The 19509-nt window shown below is 37.1% G+C and overlaps 1 protein-coding gene across 4 annotated transcripts in view; it reads left to right on the forward strand.

Annotated features, from left to right (window-relative positions):
- Positions 1-13305, forward strand: part of Pwwp3b (PWWP domain containing 3B) — a 29506-nt gene extending 16201 nt beyond the window's left edge. For 3 of the 4 annotated variants that reach the window (XM_033760407.1, XM_033760408.1, XM_010645007.3), the window contains 2 exons: positions 8120-8293; positions 9482-13305. In XM_033760407.1, coding sequence (XP_033616298.1) covers positions 9704-11770 — 2067 coding nt within the window. In that variant the 5' untranslated portion in view covers positions 8120-8293; positions 9482-9703 and the 3' untranslated portion in view covers positions 11771-13305. Of the gene's footprint in view, positions 1-5820; positions 5926-8119; positions 8294-9481 lie in introns of those variants that run through there. The other variant, XM_010645006.3, reaches the window with a different exon arrangement.
- The last annotated feature ends 6204 nt before the right edge of the window (positions 13306-19509 follow it).

Raw genomic sequence — 19509 nt, forward strand, 5'->3', positions numbered from 1 at the left:
ACAAAAAAAAAAAAAAAAAAAAAAAATCCATGCAGCCACACCTGGAACTGTGCTTCTTACTGAACTTGACACAACAATTAACTCTCTCAGTCATTGGCTTTGATTAGTATTTTGTTAAAGATTTCTGTTTCTGTATTTATGAGAGATAGCAGTCTCGAGTTTTCTGCACTTGTGTGGGTTTTTTTTTTTTTCTGATTTGGGACTGAGGTTAAAGATGGCTTTATAAAATATTTTTGAGATTATTTTTTATTTTCTTACTTCATTACCATTTGGCATATGCACAGATAACATGGTTATTTTTTGAATGGAGAATGTTTCCCTGTCACTCTCCATTCTAAGTTTTCAGCAGTCCTTTCATGACTCTGCCACCCAGCCTGTCTTCATGCTCTTGCTCATCTCGCAGCAGTTGGCTGCTTTAGTGTCAGTCGCCATGTTCCTGGCAAGGAAGGGAGTGTGGTGTGTTTTCCGATCTAGGTAGCCTCAAAGAATGCCTTTGCACCTGCACCTTGAGGGTTGAAGCATTACTGGTATTCTTTCCTCTCCCCATGGCAGGTCACTTCTGATTAGTTCTGATTAATATCTTTTGGGGGAGATATTTTCTTTCTCAGAAATGGCTGTCCATTGATTTTTATTCATGTGAAATCCCGGGTCCAGAAGGATTTTCTGGCCATTCTCAAGGGGTAGAGGATTTTTCTTCCTCTTTTTCTCCCAGCAGCAGTGTGTGTTTGCCTTTGTCCTGGGGATCAGAGAGTTTCCTATCTCTTCCTCCCGAGGCAGATGAAGGGTGCTTCTACTGCTCAGAAGCACATGATTTTTGACTGGGTTTGGGAGGAAATGGTGTACTACTTCTCTCCTAGTGTCTAAACACTCAAGCCGTCCATGATAGAAGGCTTGGATGTAAGAGTATGGGCTATATGTTTATTTCTCCACAACTGATTGCCACTTGCATGCTGAATGAGCGATGTGGGGCTCTTTAGACCTCATGTCTCTCTCGTCCCTACTCATTTTTGTGAGCTTCTGATTGAGGACCATGAAAAAGAACTTGGAAGTGTCTGAGGCTCCAGCCAGATATTACAAATTGACACATTAGACCATGACATACCTTTAAGAATTCATCAAATTTTCAGGTGCTTTCTTTTAACCTGCTTGTATGGCAGCCAATTCTGTCTCCATGCTTTGGCAAAGATCAAACAGTGCATATGTCCTGTGTCTCTTTGAAGGGTCTGGTTGCTCTTTGGTATTTGGTTTTAACTATGTTCTCTTGATAGGCAGAAGGAAAGTTATGTTTTTGCAGGTTATCTAAATGCTTTTTTTCACTGTTAAGCTATGGTTTACATTTTCTTATGCTTATTTATACCCTAAATGGAAAAGGGGCTGATGATTTTTAATAATGTATATGTATAAATGTTATTTTTCTTGTTTTTATTAAATATGTTTTCGGCAGTAACAGATGGTTTCCAAACCACATTTATAAAGGATTTTGTAAAATGGTTATTGCATTTTTCTATTTAAAATTTATTCTTTGAATCATTATATGTTTAAGTCATACTTTACGTATTACACAATATATTTGAACTGATTGGCAAGAAGTTCTCTGAATTTTAACATATGTTTAGACTCATATAATATGCAACACATAGAAGACAGCAAAGCTGCATCATCCTCACAAGGACCTTGTGCTATTCTTTATCGCCTCTACCCCCACACCTGTAGTACCTGTAAACAATGATGTTTTCATATCACTATACTTTATCATTTAAAAATGTCATATAAATGCAACCACACAGTATTGTGGAGTACACACTTTAGGTGAGCCACTCTCTTGTATAATCTCCTCTGAGTGTGGGCAGAAACTATGCTTTGTTTCTAATCAATAAATTTTTGAATTTTAAATTTCATTCAATATCATGATTACAGTACTATGTTGTATTAGAATCTTAACCTACTGGATAGAGAAATAGGAGAGAAGGAGGAAGGGAAGGATGGGAGCTTGTTTGATCCAGAATCAGGTACATCATTCTCTTTTAATTTCCAATGACTCCTAGCACATAACTATTTCAGATTCATTCGTTCATTTACCCATTCATCCTGCACACATCTACAGATAATTTTTCCTTTACAGTAATATAGATACAATGTGTCTTATAAATTAAGTACATAGAGTCAGAATACCTGAATTCAAACACCATGTGCCACATACTCTCTGGAGAGCCATACAAAGTTTATTAATCTATCTAATGCTCTGTCTACAAAATTAGAATATTCATAACACCCATTATTTTAGTCTGTGCTGCTATAACAGAACATTTGAGCCTTGCTAATTTATAAATAATAGACATTTATTTGACTCCATGGTTCTGAATGCTGGGTAGTCCAAGATGGAGTGGCTTTATCTGATGAGAGCCATCTCATCTTACTGTGTCATTGCATAGCAGAAAGTATCAGGCAATGAGAAAGCACATGACAGAGAGGCAAAAAGTGCCAATCTCATCCTTTTATCAGGATGCCACTCCCACAATGATTAACTCACTCCAGCATGAGGGCAGAGTCCCCATGACCAAATCACCTCTGAAAAGTCCCACCTCTCAACATAGTTGCATTGGAACATAGTTGCATGTGCAGTCCCAATGAATTTCCTTATAGCGGTCTATTTTAACGGAGGTCGACAAGCTGGATTCTAAATTCACCTGTAGATGTACCAGTCCAGAGAAGGCAAGAAAAAACATTTTAGGAATATTTTAACTCGGGTTTTTAAATGATAAACGCCAAGATATATATATCAAGTACTTGGCAAGGGCCTAGTACATAAAACACTTTTGACTTGTCTTATCATTATTTTCATTATTAATATTATTTTTGTTATGCAGAATGATTTAAGGGCTTTTTATTCATGAAATAACCACCTGATTATTAAATGACATAATATGTAAGTTCTAAGAATAGTGCCTTATATATAAAAACTTTTATAGGTATTATACATTATACATTATATATATATGTACATATATATATATATATATATAAAACATTAGCTATCTTCATTGCAATAATGTTGCTTATAATTCTTGTCAACTTCCTTCTACAAAATGGTGAAGTAAAAAATCCCCATGAAACTGATCTTTTCTTTTGAATTGTCTCTGGAAAATGATGAAGGGGTAGTTTTTCCTAATTTACAGTATGTACAATATGGAAAATAGACAAACACAAGAAAGTGTAACTGTTAAATGTAATTATAATACTTTGGGTTTTTCCCAAAATGTGAAGTGAGGAATCCAAATAAAAATATTATACCATAAAACATACAATCAAATAAACTCTGTTAAATAAATGCCATATATACTTTGCCTCAATAATCTTCTTAAGATTACATAGTAATACTTGGAAGCTTTGAAAGGATTCATTTTATAGTGAAAATTATTTAATTTTCTTGGTGATTACAAGATTAACTATTTTGTGCTGCACTATCAGAGTGACTAGAAAACACAATGATATACTTTAGATAGAAGTTCATTGTTCCACTAAGTTAAGGAGATTGATCCATTTTGATATTAGTTTAGTGAATGGTGAGAGACTTGGCTCTAGTTTCAGTCTTTGGCATGTGGAAAGCCAGCTTTTCCAGCACCACTTATTAGAGAGGCTATCTTTCTTCCAGTGAATGTGTTTGGCCCCTTTGTTGACGATAAGGTGACTCAGTTTGTTTGGAGTTCTTTCTGCATCTTGTAATCTGTTCCATTGATCCTTCGGTCTGCTTTTTGCCAGAACCATGCTGGGTTTTTTTTGTTGTTGTTGTTTTGATTTGTTTTTTTTTTTCTTTTCAATCACAGTAGCTTTGTAGTATAATTTTGAGTCAGGGACTGGAATGAATTGATTGCCTAACTGAGAAACTCATGATTATCGTTCCCTAGTGAGTTGCATCCTAAGTCACATCTCGATTCAGAAAGGCTGTCCAAACTGTATCTATCTTGATTAATTTCAGGGAAGCAAAAATGGGACTATACAACAAACCACAAGCTGTCTATTTACTTCCTTTGGTGGTACTTTCTCTAGAACCTTCACATCAATTTCTGTTTGCATTCTTTAGCTAAAATGCATGATTTTCAGATGGTCTTGCTGTGGCTGTGGCTGGCAGTAAGGGAGTTGAGGAAAAATAATATTTTAGGAGCTCACACTGTCACCATCAATATAAATAGTGTTCTGCTATCATAAGGAAGAATGCAAGGAGTAGAAGTTAGTTGGGTAGTAGAAGTCTCTCTCCAACTCATTATAAATGTGATACATGGTTGTAGAAAAGCATTAAACAAATAATGGGAGCATATATAAAATTAAAAGAGATAGCTTCCTGTGCCAGAGAGAAAGCTATATGTTCACCAATCTCTGTTTCATTTTCTTCCTGGGGTGCGGGGTCACAAGGAGAAGACATTCCCCAGCTTCAATGATGGGTAGGGCTCCGTACTTGGGTTCTGTCTAGCAGACTACAATCAGCAGTGATGTTTGCCAGACATGGCTCTAAAAACCATCAACAGGACTTTCCAGCTTCCCTCTTTAGAGTGCTAGACACATGCAAGCAATGTGCTGAGGGACTTCAAGGCCCAGAAAGATGGCCAGAGTCATAGAATACAAAAAGATTGGGCCCCTTAATGACTTCTTGAAACAGAGTGCCCCTCCTTTTCTGGCCTCCTTTTCTGATCTGCATTAAAATTTGATATTAGCAAAGTAAACTTTATGGGCATTAAACCTCTAAGATTTAAGAGTTGTTCATAGCACAAACGTTACATACTCTAATTATTAGAACCATCATCATTTAATACGCCAGCCTGGAAATTATCTTCATTAATATATTGGTACTTATAATTCTGATATTAATACTGATAGAAATATGAATTTCAAAACTAATTATACATATATTTAACATCCCACGTTATATGATACAGATGCCAATTAAACATTTATTTCCTCCAATAATCAATATTCATATACAAAATTGATTTTCTAACTTAAATCCAGAAATCTAAATTTAAATTCAACACAGGACAATTTTAAAGAGAATGCATAAAATATCTTTCAGACATAAAAAGACATTTAAATTTTAAAAATTAGTTCTGCCCACATTGGTCCAACAAAATAAAAACAACAAAATAAAAAATAGAGAAGGCCTTAGGGCCCGGGATTTAGCTCTGTGGCTCTGCTGCCGGCCTCTAAAGCACAAGGTCCTAAGTTTGATCCCTGATACAAAAAAACAAAACAAAACAAAACAAAACAAATCCAAAAAACAAAAAAAGGCTTGGTCGATTATTAGTGATGATATATGAAGTTGTTGCTTTCTTTACAAAGCAGTGATTTTCAGCCTCTAGTCAGAAATAAACTTGAATGTGAAGAAATCTCTTAAATTTTCCTGAAGGATCTAAACAACTGAATAAAAGAGACACTATGTTCTGGAAATTAGAAAAAAATAATTGTACTGAAATCAGATCTACCTAAATAATTTGCAGTCCCAATCAATTTCCTTATACCAGTGTATTTTAAAGGAGCTCGAGAAGCTGGATTTTAAATTCACCTGTAGATGTACCAGGCCAGAGAAGGCAAGAAAAAACATGTTAGGAATATTTTTAACTCGGGTTTTTAAATGATAAAGTGATTTTCTACTTTTTTCTTCAAGAAATCACTCCCCCCAGGGGTTTGAATGGAAATTAAACGGACACTTGTTGCCATTTCATTTAAAGTTACTTATAAAGGAACATCTTCCCACATCAACACTTAAGCGATCTCACATCATAATATCCCCTATTGTAATCCAGGGAGGGGCCTTCTGCTCTCCATCACAGCCAGGGGCGGAGCCTTCTCCGCAGTTTGGGAGTCAGCTGCGCCTGGCCAGTCTTGGGGGAGGAGCTGCATTTTACCAGGCTGCAGCTGACAAGAAGCTTCAAGGTAATGGCTGTCTTAAATTTAGTTATTTTCTAGTGACTTGAGAGGGTCCTAGGATAAAGATGAGAAAAATAGGGACGGCAGTGTCGGAGTGGCAGAAAAGGTGTGTGATTTTGAGAGAATTGCTGGCATTTTGAAGGAGTTAATCCTCGGGAATTTTCACATTTCCCAATGCTTTATAAATTCACCGTGGGAGAAGGGGTGATCAGATTACAGCCTCTAAACTAAGGCTTCAGCGCAGTATGGCTGTTCATACTAAAGTATTGATTTGATATTCCATGTTTATAATGCTATTCCATTCTTATGTTGCTGTTACTATTTGAAGTTTTAAATATGTATTAATTTATACAGAAGAATAACTGATAAAAGTATTTGGCAGCATGAAGGGAAATACTTTGATAAATTAATTGATACATAGACTGTGCTTCAGATGTACATGATCACGGAAATATGTAATTGAGTGAAGACATCTGTGCATAATATATGCACACACATATATATATATATATATATGTGTGTGTGTGTGTGTGTGTGTGATGAGAAAAAGTCTGGAAGGAAATAACCCCCATGTTACTGTTCAGCATTTCTGAGTAGTCAAGTTACTATTTTAATATTATTTTTAAATCTTATTTCATTATAATTACAGATTTCCTCATGATTATTTTCATAATCATGACAGAAAATAGATATAACAGCATATCCATTTTGATTCAGTCACATAAACATTCATAGCAGGCACACAGACATGCTCCCATGTGGAAATTTTCTGGACTTGATGAAACCAGTATCCTGTTGCTGTATTGACTAAAAAGCCCTGCGTGTAAAAAGTCCTCATTGCAATTCATTATTTTAGGCCAAAGAGGGAAAAAATGAACAGTCTGTATCATCTAAATTTAAGAGTGAGACAAAAAGATGACTCGAGTTATTGCTATTAAGAAATTTTAAAAATACTACATGGCAAAGTAGAGCCATAAAATGACGTACGTATGTCTGGTGAATACAAACATGAATATGTAAAGGTAGTGATTTGAAAATGTCTGCAAAATAATAAAAGATGAAGAAAGAAAAATTATAAGAAAGCACAAATGATCTTCCTTAAGAATAAGTACATATATTAGTTTCATGTATATATGTTATTTTAATCTATGTAACCAAATCTGAAAAAAACATATCTACCAAACTACTAACTTGATTGCTTAGTTAAAGAGATAGGGATGGCTTTTCTGCTGCTGATATTTTAAATTAGTAATTTTTTTATATCTTCAGGAAAATAGTGAGATGAAATGTTACAAATTTTGGAAAAAACCTTGTTTAAATAACTTACTAAAAATCATGTAGAAAATGTGTAGTATGATGTTCAAAGCATTCTCTTGGGTGAATTCTGAAGCTTGTTTGAAATGATATGCACTCATCTATATAGGTAAATAAATTAGAATATACTGTATAGAGAATATTCATAGTGGTTATTTGTATAAAGTTGTACTCTTTTTGCATCTTCTCAATTTTAATAAACTTATTAATGTTCACATAATCAGAAACATAGTGGCTGAAGACATTATGATCTTATTATTCCATATAACCATACCCATAAATTTATCAGGGAGAATTCTAGAAGTCTGAAAAGGCTCCTGGCAAGCTATCATGGTCCCCATCCTCCCATACAAAGGATCTGGTTTTGAGATCCTGCCTGTGCATCATGGGCAGGCTACAGTTCTGGTTTTGGTCACAAGATGGCGTGTGGCAGATACTTCAAATTTTCTCCAGTAGGGTAAAGCAATGAAACGATTTTGTATTAATAGACTATGAGACATTATGGAGAGTGTAACTGCGATTCCATTGAAAAAAGTGTGTGCTTGAAGGAGAAATAAGGCCACATGATAATGATATGAGGATTTAAACAGAAAAACTAATCTGACTCATAGATGACATAAGGCTGTTAATTCCGTCTTTCCTATATCCAGCTCATGTTTTTCATGAGAGAATATCTTCAGCATGAACAAAATAAAATTAATGTTCTCTACAGAGCATTTCATATTATGAGAAAATAAGGGAAAATAAGCATGACACCTGCATCGGGGATAAGATTTCACCTCATACCTGTGTTTCAGAATAACATGCCTACTAGAGTTCTGGTAGGAATTTTCCTTTACACTTTTTCCATGTTATTGATTTGATTCCCTTTCTTGTTTCTGTGCAGCCTAGGTTGACATCAGAGGTATATGAGACCTGGGCAGTCTGCCTGTCATGCCGTTTGAATCTTAGGAAGTCAGGGCAGCTACACATATATCCAGCAAGGTGAAAGCACGGTTGGAGTGACAGTCAATTCAGCTGGATCACAGGGCTGGCCCCATTGCGATCCAGGTGACAAAAGGTAAGATTTCTCAATTCATGGAATATTTCACACTAAAGCAGGTTGAAATCTTGAAGGATTATTTATTTTGCTTCCTATTTTGCAGTGATAACATTTTAAATTAACCACATTTCATGTTAAAATCACATTTGGTTGAAAATTTCAGGTGCAATTCAGTGTGCTTCTTATTCTGCAGCTAAAACATTTGTAACTAGTGTTCACAACTTCTTGTTTTGAGAAAGCATCTTATGTAGTAAAACCACTATGCAAAATTCATGCAAGAGACTATTCAGCTGTCTGAGGTTCTAGCCAACGGCCTGACTCTCAAGTCTTTGAAAACTACTCTATCTAATAAGTGGGCATAACAGTCATTCTCGGTCTCTGCTTTCTAAGATTATGCTGTTTTATACAATATAGTCATTGTATTGTTCTTTGGGTCCAGCTGGTACAGACCCTACCGTCATTGTCTGCCTGCTTGGTAAAACAGCAAAACACTTGAGCTTAAGAATTACAAAGCTGGGCCAGGGGAATTGGCACAGTGGTTCCACTGCCTGCCTCACAAGCACAAGGACCCAAGTTCAATCCCCGGTACCAAAAAACAAAACAAAACAAAAAAGAATTACAAAGCTTTGGCTCAGCAAGCTCAGTGCATTTCAGTGAGCTCTTCTTGAATATGTTGTATTAAAGTAATTTGAAAATTGATTGGAAATAAAAACATTGTGAGCTGAATGTACACCTTTCAAGAAAGACTTCTAGGGTGTGGGCTATAAATCTATGCTGCAAAGGTTGGAGACCTACAGCCATAGGTATTATGCTAGGAGCTCAAAAGTATCCTTGTATTCAGTATCATAAAGTGATTCCCTGGTACACCAAATAAGCTCTCCACCTCTGCTGACAAGTATACAATTCACTCCTTAATAAATACGTTTATGTTCAATCTGAGGCATTATAAAATTTTCCCTGGACAGGGAGTTTAGCTCATTGACGCTGGGCCTGCTTCACATGCACAAGGTCCTGAGTTCAATCCCTGGTAACAAATAAATAAATAAAGTTTTTCCAGTAATTATCTTCTTTGTATTTGCTGCATTGTTCTCTTTCTATCCCTCATTGAGCATTTTTCTTTCTGGTTTATCTCTTCCCTGTTCATTATTGCACACCTCTACTTGGGCAAAATAATTTTACTCATACTTTTCCTTTTTTCCATTTCAGCACTTTCCAGTATTGTGCAATTCAACAACGTGTTCAAGCATCCTCAGTAATTCGTGGTGGAGAACAGGCCACACAAGCCAAAGCTCTTTGTAGTTCTAAAATAAAGAGGTATTGGTAAGACTCTTGTTTTTGGTAGGACTTGTTATAGTGTAGTGACAAGGACAGACAGAGAGCCACTTCAATTTCTGATAGTTATTTCTTGGCACACAAATCTAAATCAGAATGAATGCTGAGTATGTCTTATGCAATTGGAAAGACCAGGTATGGCCAGCAAAAGTTTTATCTAGATCTGAAACTTCGTCAGATGGTAAGAGAAAAAATACATTAGTTCTAGAAGTTCAAATACTCTCACTAGATGAAACAATTAAGGTGGAGAGTACAGAAACAAAGATCCTAAATAAATCTGAAATTGAAGCCATTATCTCCTCCATACAAGTACAGTCAGAGGTCAATGCTCCACCTAGAGAGGAAACACCCTATGAAAGAGCACTAAAGGAGGCACTGGATATCCTGAATAAGAGAACAGATTTGACTCAAGCAAGCATTACAGAAGAAGAGACTACTATACTCCCTGAAAATATACCACAAAATTTGTCTGACTCACCACCTTATAAAAGACATCGGAAGAATGAAGAGGCCTTGTCAAAGTATCCTAAAGAAAATGAAGACCAAATATGCATTGTAATATCTTCTGAGAGTGAGGATTCCAACTCTAATGATAAATTAGAGGTGCAGATAACCAATGATACTATACAAAATGAAGAGGAAACAAAGTCACCGCGTAACTCCAGCTTGTGCCAGGAGACTTTCTCTTTGCTTTCAGAAGATGAGGACGATAAAAAAGAGGACAAGAAAGAGATCTCAACAAGTATTTCTGGAAATTCCACAATCAAAGGGGAGAGTGAAGATGAAAAGTGTGTTCAATTTTTGTCATCAGACAACATCACTGCCCCCAAAGTTTCAAAAGAGGAAGGACAAAACACATGCCTGGATACTCTGCCTGTTTCCTCTGAATATTCTACCTTTTCAGAGACTATTGAAGACCCTGAAGAGGGTCCCTCAAATCCAAATCCATGCTTAGATGCCAACCAGAACCAACCTTGTATGGAGTCAGAGGTGAGTGCTGCGACGTCCGCTCCAAGTTGCTCATGGGAAAGTCCAGCTTCGTTTAGTGCCTCTAACTCTTTCCTCGATTATTCACACCTGGTGAATAATGATAGAAGTCTTCACAACCTGGATATTGAGGAATTTGAGGAAGACATTCAAGCTTCTGATAAGTCATTGCATATTGATCCTGTTAGTTCTTCTGCATTAGATGACAATGAAGAAGATGAAGAACTTCCACGATTTGTTTTTCATTATGAGCCACGTTCATTTGAAACAGGAATGATAGTCTGGTTTAAATATCAAAAGTATCCATTTTGGCCATCAGTGATAAAAAACATCAGACGAAAAGAGAAGAAAGCAAGTGTGCTTTTTGTTGAGGCCAACATGAATCCTGAAAAGAAAGGTGTTAGAGTCCCTTTCCGAAGATTAAAAAAATTTGATTGTAAAGAGAAGCAAGCACTCGTGGATGAAGCTAGGGAGGAGTACAGTGAAAGCATTGACTGGTGCATCTCACTGATTTGTGACTATAGGGTTCGACTAGGTTGTGGTTCCTTTTCAGGTTCTTTTCTTGAGTATTTCGCTGCTGACATCAGTTATCCAATGAGGAAAGCATTCAAACATGATACCTTCAGGAATATGTTTCCAAAACTCCAAAATGAAGATACTGGGGAACAAATGGTTGTGACTTCCCAGTCCAAGAAAATGTCCTTTCAGAAAATTCTCCCTGACCGGATGAAGGCTGCTCGAGACCGAGCCAACAGGAATCTAGTGGACTTCATCGTGAATGCAAAGGGAGCAGAGAGTCATCTTTTGGCCATTTTAAAAGGCACAAAAGGATCTAAATGGCTGAAATCGTTTTTACATGCAAAGAGGTTCACACCCTGCATTGAAACATATTTTGAGGATGAAGATCAGCTAGATGAGGTGGTGAAATATTTACAAGAAATCTACAAACAAATTGACAAAAGGATGCTAACACTGATAAAAGATGACAAAATTAAGTTTATCCTGGAAGTTCTTCTGCCAGAAGCAATCATTTGCTCAATTTCTGCTGTTGATGGATTAGATTATGAGGCAGCTGAAGCAAAGTATCTAAAAGGTCCAGCTCTAGGCTATAGGGAGAGGGAATTATTTGATTCAAAAATCATATTTGAAAAGAGACGGAAAACATTACCAAATTAAGCTCATTAGACATTCCAAGTCAAAACCATAACAGAAAGCTTTCATGAATACTGGTTTTAAAGAATCCGTAACCATTCTATCTAACATATAAATATTTCTGACAATGGGAGATTTTGGATAATGTTTTCACTTGCTTTTAATGATGCCTAGCACAGGCAGATAGCTCTATATTTTTATTTTCTTTTGCTTCTTGAGAGACAATTTTGTTAAAATATTTCAGCAATTTTACTTTATCCTACATTTCTAGAATGAAGAATTCCTAAATGATTTTTAAGGGAGAGTACTATTTTGTTTGATGATATTTTTGTGTCTGTGCTGTAAAGCTGAATAAAGCATGCACATTTATTTTAATACTGAAATTGTACTGGTATTGCATTTTAAGAGAGAATTAGAAAAGAAGTATAAAAGAAACATTGGTTATATTTTTGCTTACTTTTTATAAAATGCTGAAGTTTCTCGTAAGATAGTGGAATTATTTTTCCTGCCATGCCTATTTATTTTTGCAAAAAATTATCTGAGACATAGAACCAAAGGTAGTTAAGCTTTGCTATATATTATAACTAAATGTAATTGCTTTTGCAAGAAAACAATCTAAAGTTCAAAACTAAAGAAAGTGGATTATCTGCATGTAGTCTATATTTATGTGAATAACATCTCAGCATGCAGAGAGCAATTTTGGCAGTCTTGAACAGAATTTTTCATTCTATACTTCCCTGAAATTCCATTGTGGGGAGCATCTATTCTCTAAGGGCTAAACAGTTTCTTAAAACAGACAGGCTTCTTTTGGCTGTCTTCATAACTACTAGTGAGTGTATCTTCTTAATATAGCTGTCTGACCACACATGGAAGGCAGATACAGTCATTGTATTTATAGTCTGTCCACTCTATAGGCCTAGCTTACTTCTAGAGAGCCTGTTTAGTTTGGTATAATCTGTAGAAAATGCAAGCAGTATACTTAGTATTATCTCCATATATGTAGTCATTTGCCTCAAAAGAAGGATGCTTTAGTATCTGGCTTACTTGTAGAATAGTTCCAATTGTTTTCAGTAAGTTAAATGACAATTGATCAGTCATTCCAAACTACCAGAAAGAGTGATGGGCCAGAATCTAGAAATTTGGGGGTCTGTCGCAGGAAAAGCCTCTATTGACTAAATATGATAGTTAGTCCTATGTAGTTAAATATGCACAATTAAAATATAAAAACAATGATTTATTTGTTGTGACTCTAAGATTTTTGTGAGACTATATCTTAGAAAATATATTTTTAAAATGTGATGTGAACAGAAGTGCTAAAGGCTTAACACGGATTTGTCTGCAATTTTACCTGTTAGAGTGAAACAGTTGTCATTCCTGGGCTCTTATTATATGTCTACATGGCACGGTTTTCTTTCAAAATTTGCAAAACTTTGCTATTTCGATGTATAATAAAGCCATTATGCCCTTCACCTTGGATGTTCTCTTCATCTTTCAGACTTTGCTGCTATATAAGTTGTGTTTGTATACATATATGTAGATATATATGTTTTCCTGGCAATTTTCCTTGTGGTTGCTATCATTTTAATGCTTCTTATGTTATCAATCTAAATAAATATTCACTTTCATGGTTCATTTTGTATTATTTTTAAAACAATGCCTTCCAAATTTTATGAGCTGTAGACCCCAACAAAACATTCTCTGTCTGAATCCTGCTTGTGAAAGACCAGTCTCTTAGGGTATGTAGCCTATACCACGGGTGGGAAACCTATGTCCCATGTGTCACAGCAGGCTGTTTGTATCACTGAAAGCTCTGAAAGGTTTGCCATCACTGGATACCAATCCACATGCCTTCCTCAACAGACCATAACCATACAATTTAGGGACTTTATACCCTGATAAAGCGCACTTTATTCATTACACTCTGTCTCTCTGATCTACCTTCAGAAATCTCTGTCTTCTGGCTCTAATTTTATTAAGCCATTCATTCTCTCACAACATCAAGAGTCAGGAGAGCAGGTAGTTTAAAGTTATGCCTTGATGATAGATTGTAGGTTAATGTAGAAAGGAGATGCATGTATTACTCATGGAATTAAAGTGACAGTGTAATTTCTACAATGAATTCAATGTGCCACATCACAGTGATAAATATTAAACTGGTGGACTGATGTCTTGTGTTTGAAAGGCAGAACCCCAGGTTTCCTTTTTTATGAGTTTCTGGGTGTCTGGTTAGGGTAGAAAGTGAACCTGATTGCTCTTGAAATGTCATTTATCTTGTGACATATGTTGGAACGAGGGAGATGTGGCCTCAAACATACATCTGTTCAACTCTGAATCTGTTGCCGAATGCATTTGGGATGAAGAGAATGGATTTGGTTTCCAGCTCAGTGTGGACTCAGATCACTTCCAAACTGAGTGATTGTTAAAGCAGCCACTAAGATTACCCTAATGTGGACCTATAGCATAGGGTTTTGTTGTTGTTGTTGTTTTGTTTTGTTTTGTGAGAGAGGGTCTCACTATGTAGTTGAGACTGACTGCCCAGGCTGGTCTCGAACTCGCAGAGATCCTCCTGCCTCAGCCTCCCGAGTGCAGGAATTACAGGGGTGTGCCACCACGCCCAGCTTAGCATAGGTTTTTATATCTGAGCAGAATGTCCGACCTGTCTTCTACTTTAACAAAGTAGATTAAAGAGATGTTTACATCTTCTAGTTTTAAAAGGTGAGTGCGGAATATTAAGTAAAGGTTCTATTTGTAATATCTAAAGAACTGCATGGAGACTGCATGCACAATTAGTATGTCTATCTATCTATTATTCTATATCATCTTTAGATCTATCAATCTATCTATCATTAAGCTATCCTGACAAGTGAATAGTAGAGCTCTGGAGTAATGATGAGTGTGAAAATATTGAATATCTACAACTCTCTGAATCTGTGCTCTGGCATTAGCAGCCTCCCAAACCTGTGGTAGTTGAGGTCACTCTCCCTACTCATGGAAACACAAGAATACTTTTATCTAAGGCAGCTACCTCAAAAGTTGTTGTTTGTCTCACTCCATATCCAGCACTGACATTTTTCACCATCTCCAACATATAACAAGAATAAGGTATGATGATAGCAAAAATGGCAAGATGCAGAATTTAAATGGGTGGAAGATACATTCAGAAGGAATGAATGGAATGGACTAATATCACCAGCATAAACTAGAGTAATATATTTTGGAATACATTTTGCATTTTGACAATGTCAGACTTACAAAGTAGGACAAATAAATAGGTAAATATAAGAAAAAGCTTAACATTATTGAAGCACATACCTGTGACTTGGGTTTCGGTGACCAGGTAATGTGCTGCTACAGAGAGAATTTCTCTCCTTTCACAATGTTCCTCTTTCTCTCACTCTCTCTGGCTTTCTTTTTTTGAAGTACTGCAAATTAAATGTAGGACTCAGGACCTTGAAAATGCATAATAGGTAAACACTCCACCCCTAAGCTACATCCCCAGCCTTTTTTATTATTTTGACACAAAAATCTCACTAAGTTGCTTAGGCTGGCCTCAAACCTGTGATCTTCCTGCCTCAGCCTCCTGTGTAACTCAGATTATATGCCTAGTGCATCTTTAAACTTGGACAACATCAGTTGAGTGGAGCTTCCTTATCAAAATATTGTGGAGTTGATGAGAAAGTCAGAGGAGTTTGTTGAGTTTTAAATGATTTGTCGTAGGAGACAAAAGATCCTATCTGTGAACTGTTTTCCCTTGGAGGAAGACAGTACACTGCTAACAAATTTTTGATGAAGAAAACAATGACATGTATAAGGAGATCAATGTTGGTGTCCTCTTAAAACTATGGTTGGAAAAAAATTATGTTGCAATACAGATAAGATTCCAGAATGTTAGAGCACAGGTAGCAGCACAAAAAGCTCAGGAGCAAAGGAAGTGCAATGTCAAGAAAAAAAGGTGAGTGGAGTTAGGTAAATTTGATTGATAGAAAACTGGTAATGACTCAAAAATAGTAGCACTACAGTGCTAGATGTATGGACAACTGACTCATGTATTATACATATCATACATTTTATTTGAAAGTGTGAATTGGGTAGCCTAAGCCTCTTGTTAGCAGCTGCAGTGCAAAATTACGGTGCCCCTCCAAATGTTGAAGATTCTCAGTTGCTCTGCTACTGAAGCTGTATGATTCACCATATCTTCACTAGCTTCTCCATGGTTGGGACACATTACCTGGCACCAACAACTTAAAGGAAGAGGGGTTTATTTGGTTCATAATTCCAGAGCATTCATCCGTGTTTGGCTGCCACCAAGTGAGAAACATCATGCGAGAAATCTGTAATGTAACAATGTTGCTTAATTCATAGCAACCAGGGAGCAGAGTAGAGGAACAGTGCCAGAGAGAATGGCTAAGGGATTAAAATATAGACACAATGGTCAGGCCTCTGAAACCTGCCCAGACACATCCAGAATTGTGCCTTACTAATTCTCTGGGCAACTTCCAAGCCACTAAAATTGACAATTTGGCTTAAATATCAGTACCACTCCTTGTCAACCTGATGTTCACACATATCCCTGAACTACACTTAATTTTCCAAGTAAACACAAAGCCATAATGCTGCCTAACATGATATAGCTATCCCATGTACAACTAAATTCAATCCCTTCCCCCAAAGTCTCAACAATCCCAGGCTCCATATTAGGCATCAGGAATGTATGGGAGGCAAAATGTGAGTTCCATCGGATTTGGGAAGCCCCACCACCGCAGTTCTGCTGGTTGTAGCCCACAGAGCTTCTGTCTTGCAATGACTTTGCTCATTGCCTGCAACTTTCCTTGGGAGACATTCTGCTTTCCTGACATCTGCAACCTCCTGGGATCACCACTACACCTTCAGTTTAATTCCCACATCTTCATTCATCCCTTTTTTAGGGGCATGTTTTCTGGCCTCCAAGACATTCCTTTGAAATCTAGATGGAAGGCTCCATGACACTGCAACTTTTGCATTCTGCAGTCCTGAAAAACCAGCATCAGGAGGGTGATGCCAATGTCTGCCAGCAGCATGCAGAGTTGCCAAGGTCCCTTAGATGACAGCCTGTACTGGCCTCTGAGAGCTTCTAATCCTGAGCATGGTGAAATGATTTCTAAGAAGCTAAATGTCTAGGCTTGGCTTCTCAAGTAAAGGGCTGAAGGGCTCTCTTTCCAAATTAAAGCTTTATACTTTAGCACTCTGAAGCCCATAATGGATTTGTGAGATACTCTAGGCATCTTACTTTTAGGCTCCTTAATAAGTACTTGCTTTTGTTTTTAGTGATATTAAACTCTTTAGCAACCAAAACTCCTTTGCCCCAGCTTTACATATAAAATTTAAGTTTTCAAGATTTTCTACTCTGCTTTTTGCCCTCAATTCTCAATAAAGATCTGGCTAAAAGTAACCAGCAGTAGCCATACCACAGCTAGCATATTAGGCTCCCTTGAAATTTTGCCCAAGACCTTAATAAGTCTGACACTTTATGATTCAGCCTCACACAAAGTCTCAGGAAATGGGCAAACTATAGACATCCCCCCACCACAGTATAACACACTTTGCCTCTAATTGAAATCCCAATAAAGTATTTGTTCCCAACTGAGACTCCCTGAGCCTGGCCTTTAGTGTCTGCATTTCTATCAGCATTCTGAGGCCTTCTGAGCTTGATCTAGAATTTACCATCAAACTCTGTTACATCATTCGAGGGTTTCTCTAGGCTTCATCTTCAACGTTTTCAATCTCATTCTGCAAACCTTTTCCAAAGGTTTATGAACCACATAGTGAGGTATACATACTCACAGTAATGACCACATTCCCGGTTTAAAAAATTTTCTGTATAGATCAACATTTCCATCACTAGGACATAATCTCTGACCCCTACAATTTAAAGGAGGAGTAAAAGGTTCAGGGGAAGCGGGGAAGGGTAGGGGAAAGGAAATGAGGGAAAAGAAAAAATATGAGAAAAGGAAAAAATGGAAACAAGGTCCTTGTAAATAGGGAAGGGTGGAGGGGGTGAATGGAAAGCAAGGGTATGGGGAAAAATGAGAACTATGGTTTGTCATGTAAAGGTACAAGATCCCAATGATGAAAGTGACTATTACTGAATGCCTAAAAAGTACCAATAAATTCAATGAAATTAAAAGGAGGAATAAGTTTTCTATGCCTTAGAGTTTCAGGGAATTCAGTTCGTGGTTAATAAAACCAAGCTTTTTAGTTGACGGCAGCTAAGAAACAGAGCAGGAAACTAGTAACAGAGAGAAAGAGGCTAGAGAACAGATACAGACCTCAAGATTATGCCTCTATGACTCTCCTAGGTGCGTGCAGATTTGCACTTTATTAATCCTTTGGGAAGCTTCAAAAATAATAAAGTTGAAGATCCAGCAGAATTGTTAGTGTCTGATAGTACTCAGATCCCTTCCAGCACCATCTATGGTGGATAAGCATATAGTATCTAATCACTTCCACGCCATTATATGTGCATTACAATGCAGATTTTTTATGTTCTGAAGAAAAATTATCTTCTGTAAACTACATGCCACTTGTAAAATAACTCTTTGTATACAATTAAGTCTTAACAGAGAGTGCCAAACAAGTCATGACAAATGGCTATATAAAAGGAACTACCTATAATAAGATGTACATTGTATGACCAAACAAGCGATGCAGTGCAGCAGGCTGAGCAGCAGCCCGCTCCATTATGGAATTGCTACATTTGGCATATGGCCTACAGACAGTGCCGAAGGAAAAAAAACAGCAGATTGTGCAAACCCCCATGACACTGATTATTGTTCCAATGGCACTTCTCCCTTAAATCATTTCGAGGCTCTCATTAAATACTAGGTAATCTAAGACCCACTAAGCGAAGAAAAAATATTAGTGCTCTTGCACATATGTAAGCATTAGTGAAAATGATAGTGATTAATACAGTACTGTCCCATTTCAGACTCAGCTATAGTAGCTCTAAAGAATAGAACTGAACTCTCAGTTGGCAGAGATGAGAGCAGTACACTTGGTAACTCGCTTCAAATGGAGGGAGAAGTGACCCAAGATCATCTCCTGGACTGTGGCAAATAACTGGACTGCGGTCTAGAAAGAAGAATGAGTGGAAATTGAAGATAAAAATTGTGGATAATACACAAGTGAAGACAACTATGGGAATGGAAACAAATTGCATGCATCTCTGTGCCTGTTACTAATGGCCGTGTGGAAGAATTGACTGCAGTGAAGACACTCAACAACCAAGCAGCTCTAATGACTCAAGAACGTCTGACAACTTCTCTCCTCAGTTATGTTAGTCCTGGAATATGGATTACGAGTCCTCAGGGTAGCAGAGATGAACCTATGCATGAATTCAGTAACATTGGTTCTCTCTTGCCAAGGGTGAACAAGCTGTGGCCACTACCAAATGCATAACTTCTCAAGAGCAACACCAGATCTTGTGCCATCAACTCTGAACCTTCTTTCAAGGACACCAACTACCTGTCTTGTTCTGGGTTGAACGCACTGCACCCATTCTATGTTGGAGGTTGCAGTTATTGACCCTAATACACATGAATAACAGCATGTATTGCATAGGATTGGGTACCACTTGTCCAGTGGTGTTCAATTTGATGACACATTTTGCTTTGTTTTTCTTCCTGTCTTGCTTTCCACTCATGATTCACACTGTGATTCACCAAAACTAATTGGCAAATATTCACATGGGAACCTTTTTATTAGCCCCTCATTTATGTACACTACAG

This window comes from Fukomys damarensis, unplaced genomic scaffold, assembly GCF_012274545.1.
Source record: "Fukomys damarensis isolate Sample0158 unplaced genomic scaffold, DMR_v1.0_HiC HiC_scaffold_39, whole genome shotgun sequence".
Lineage (NCBI taxonomy): Eukaryota > Metazoa > Chordata > Mammalia > Rodentia > Bathyergidae > Fukomys > Fukomys damarensis.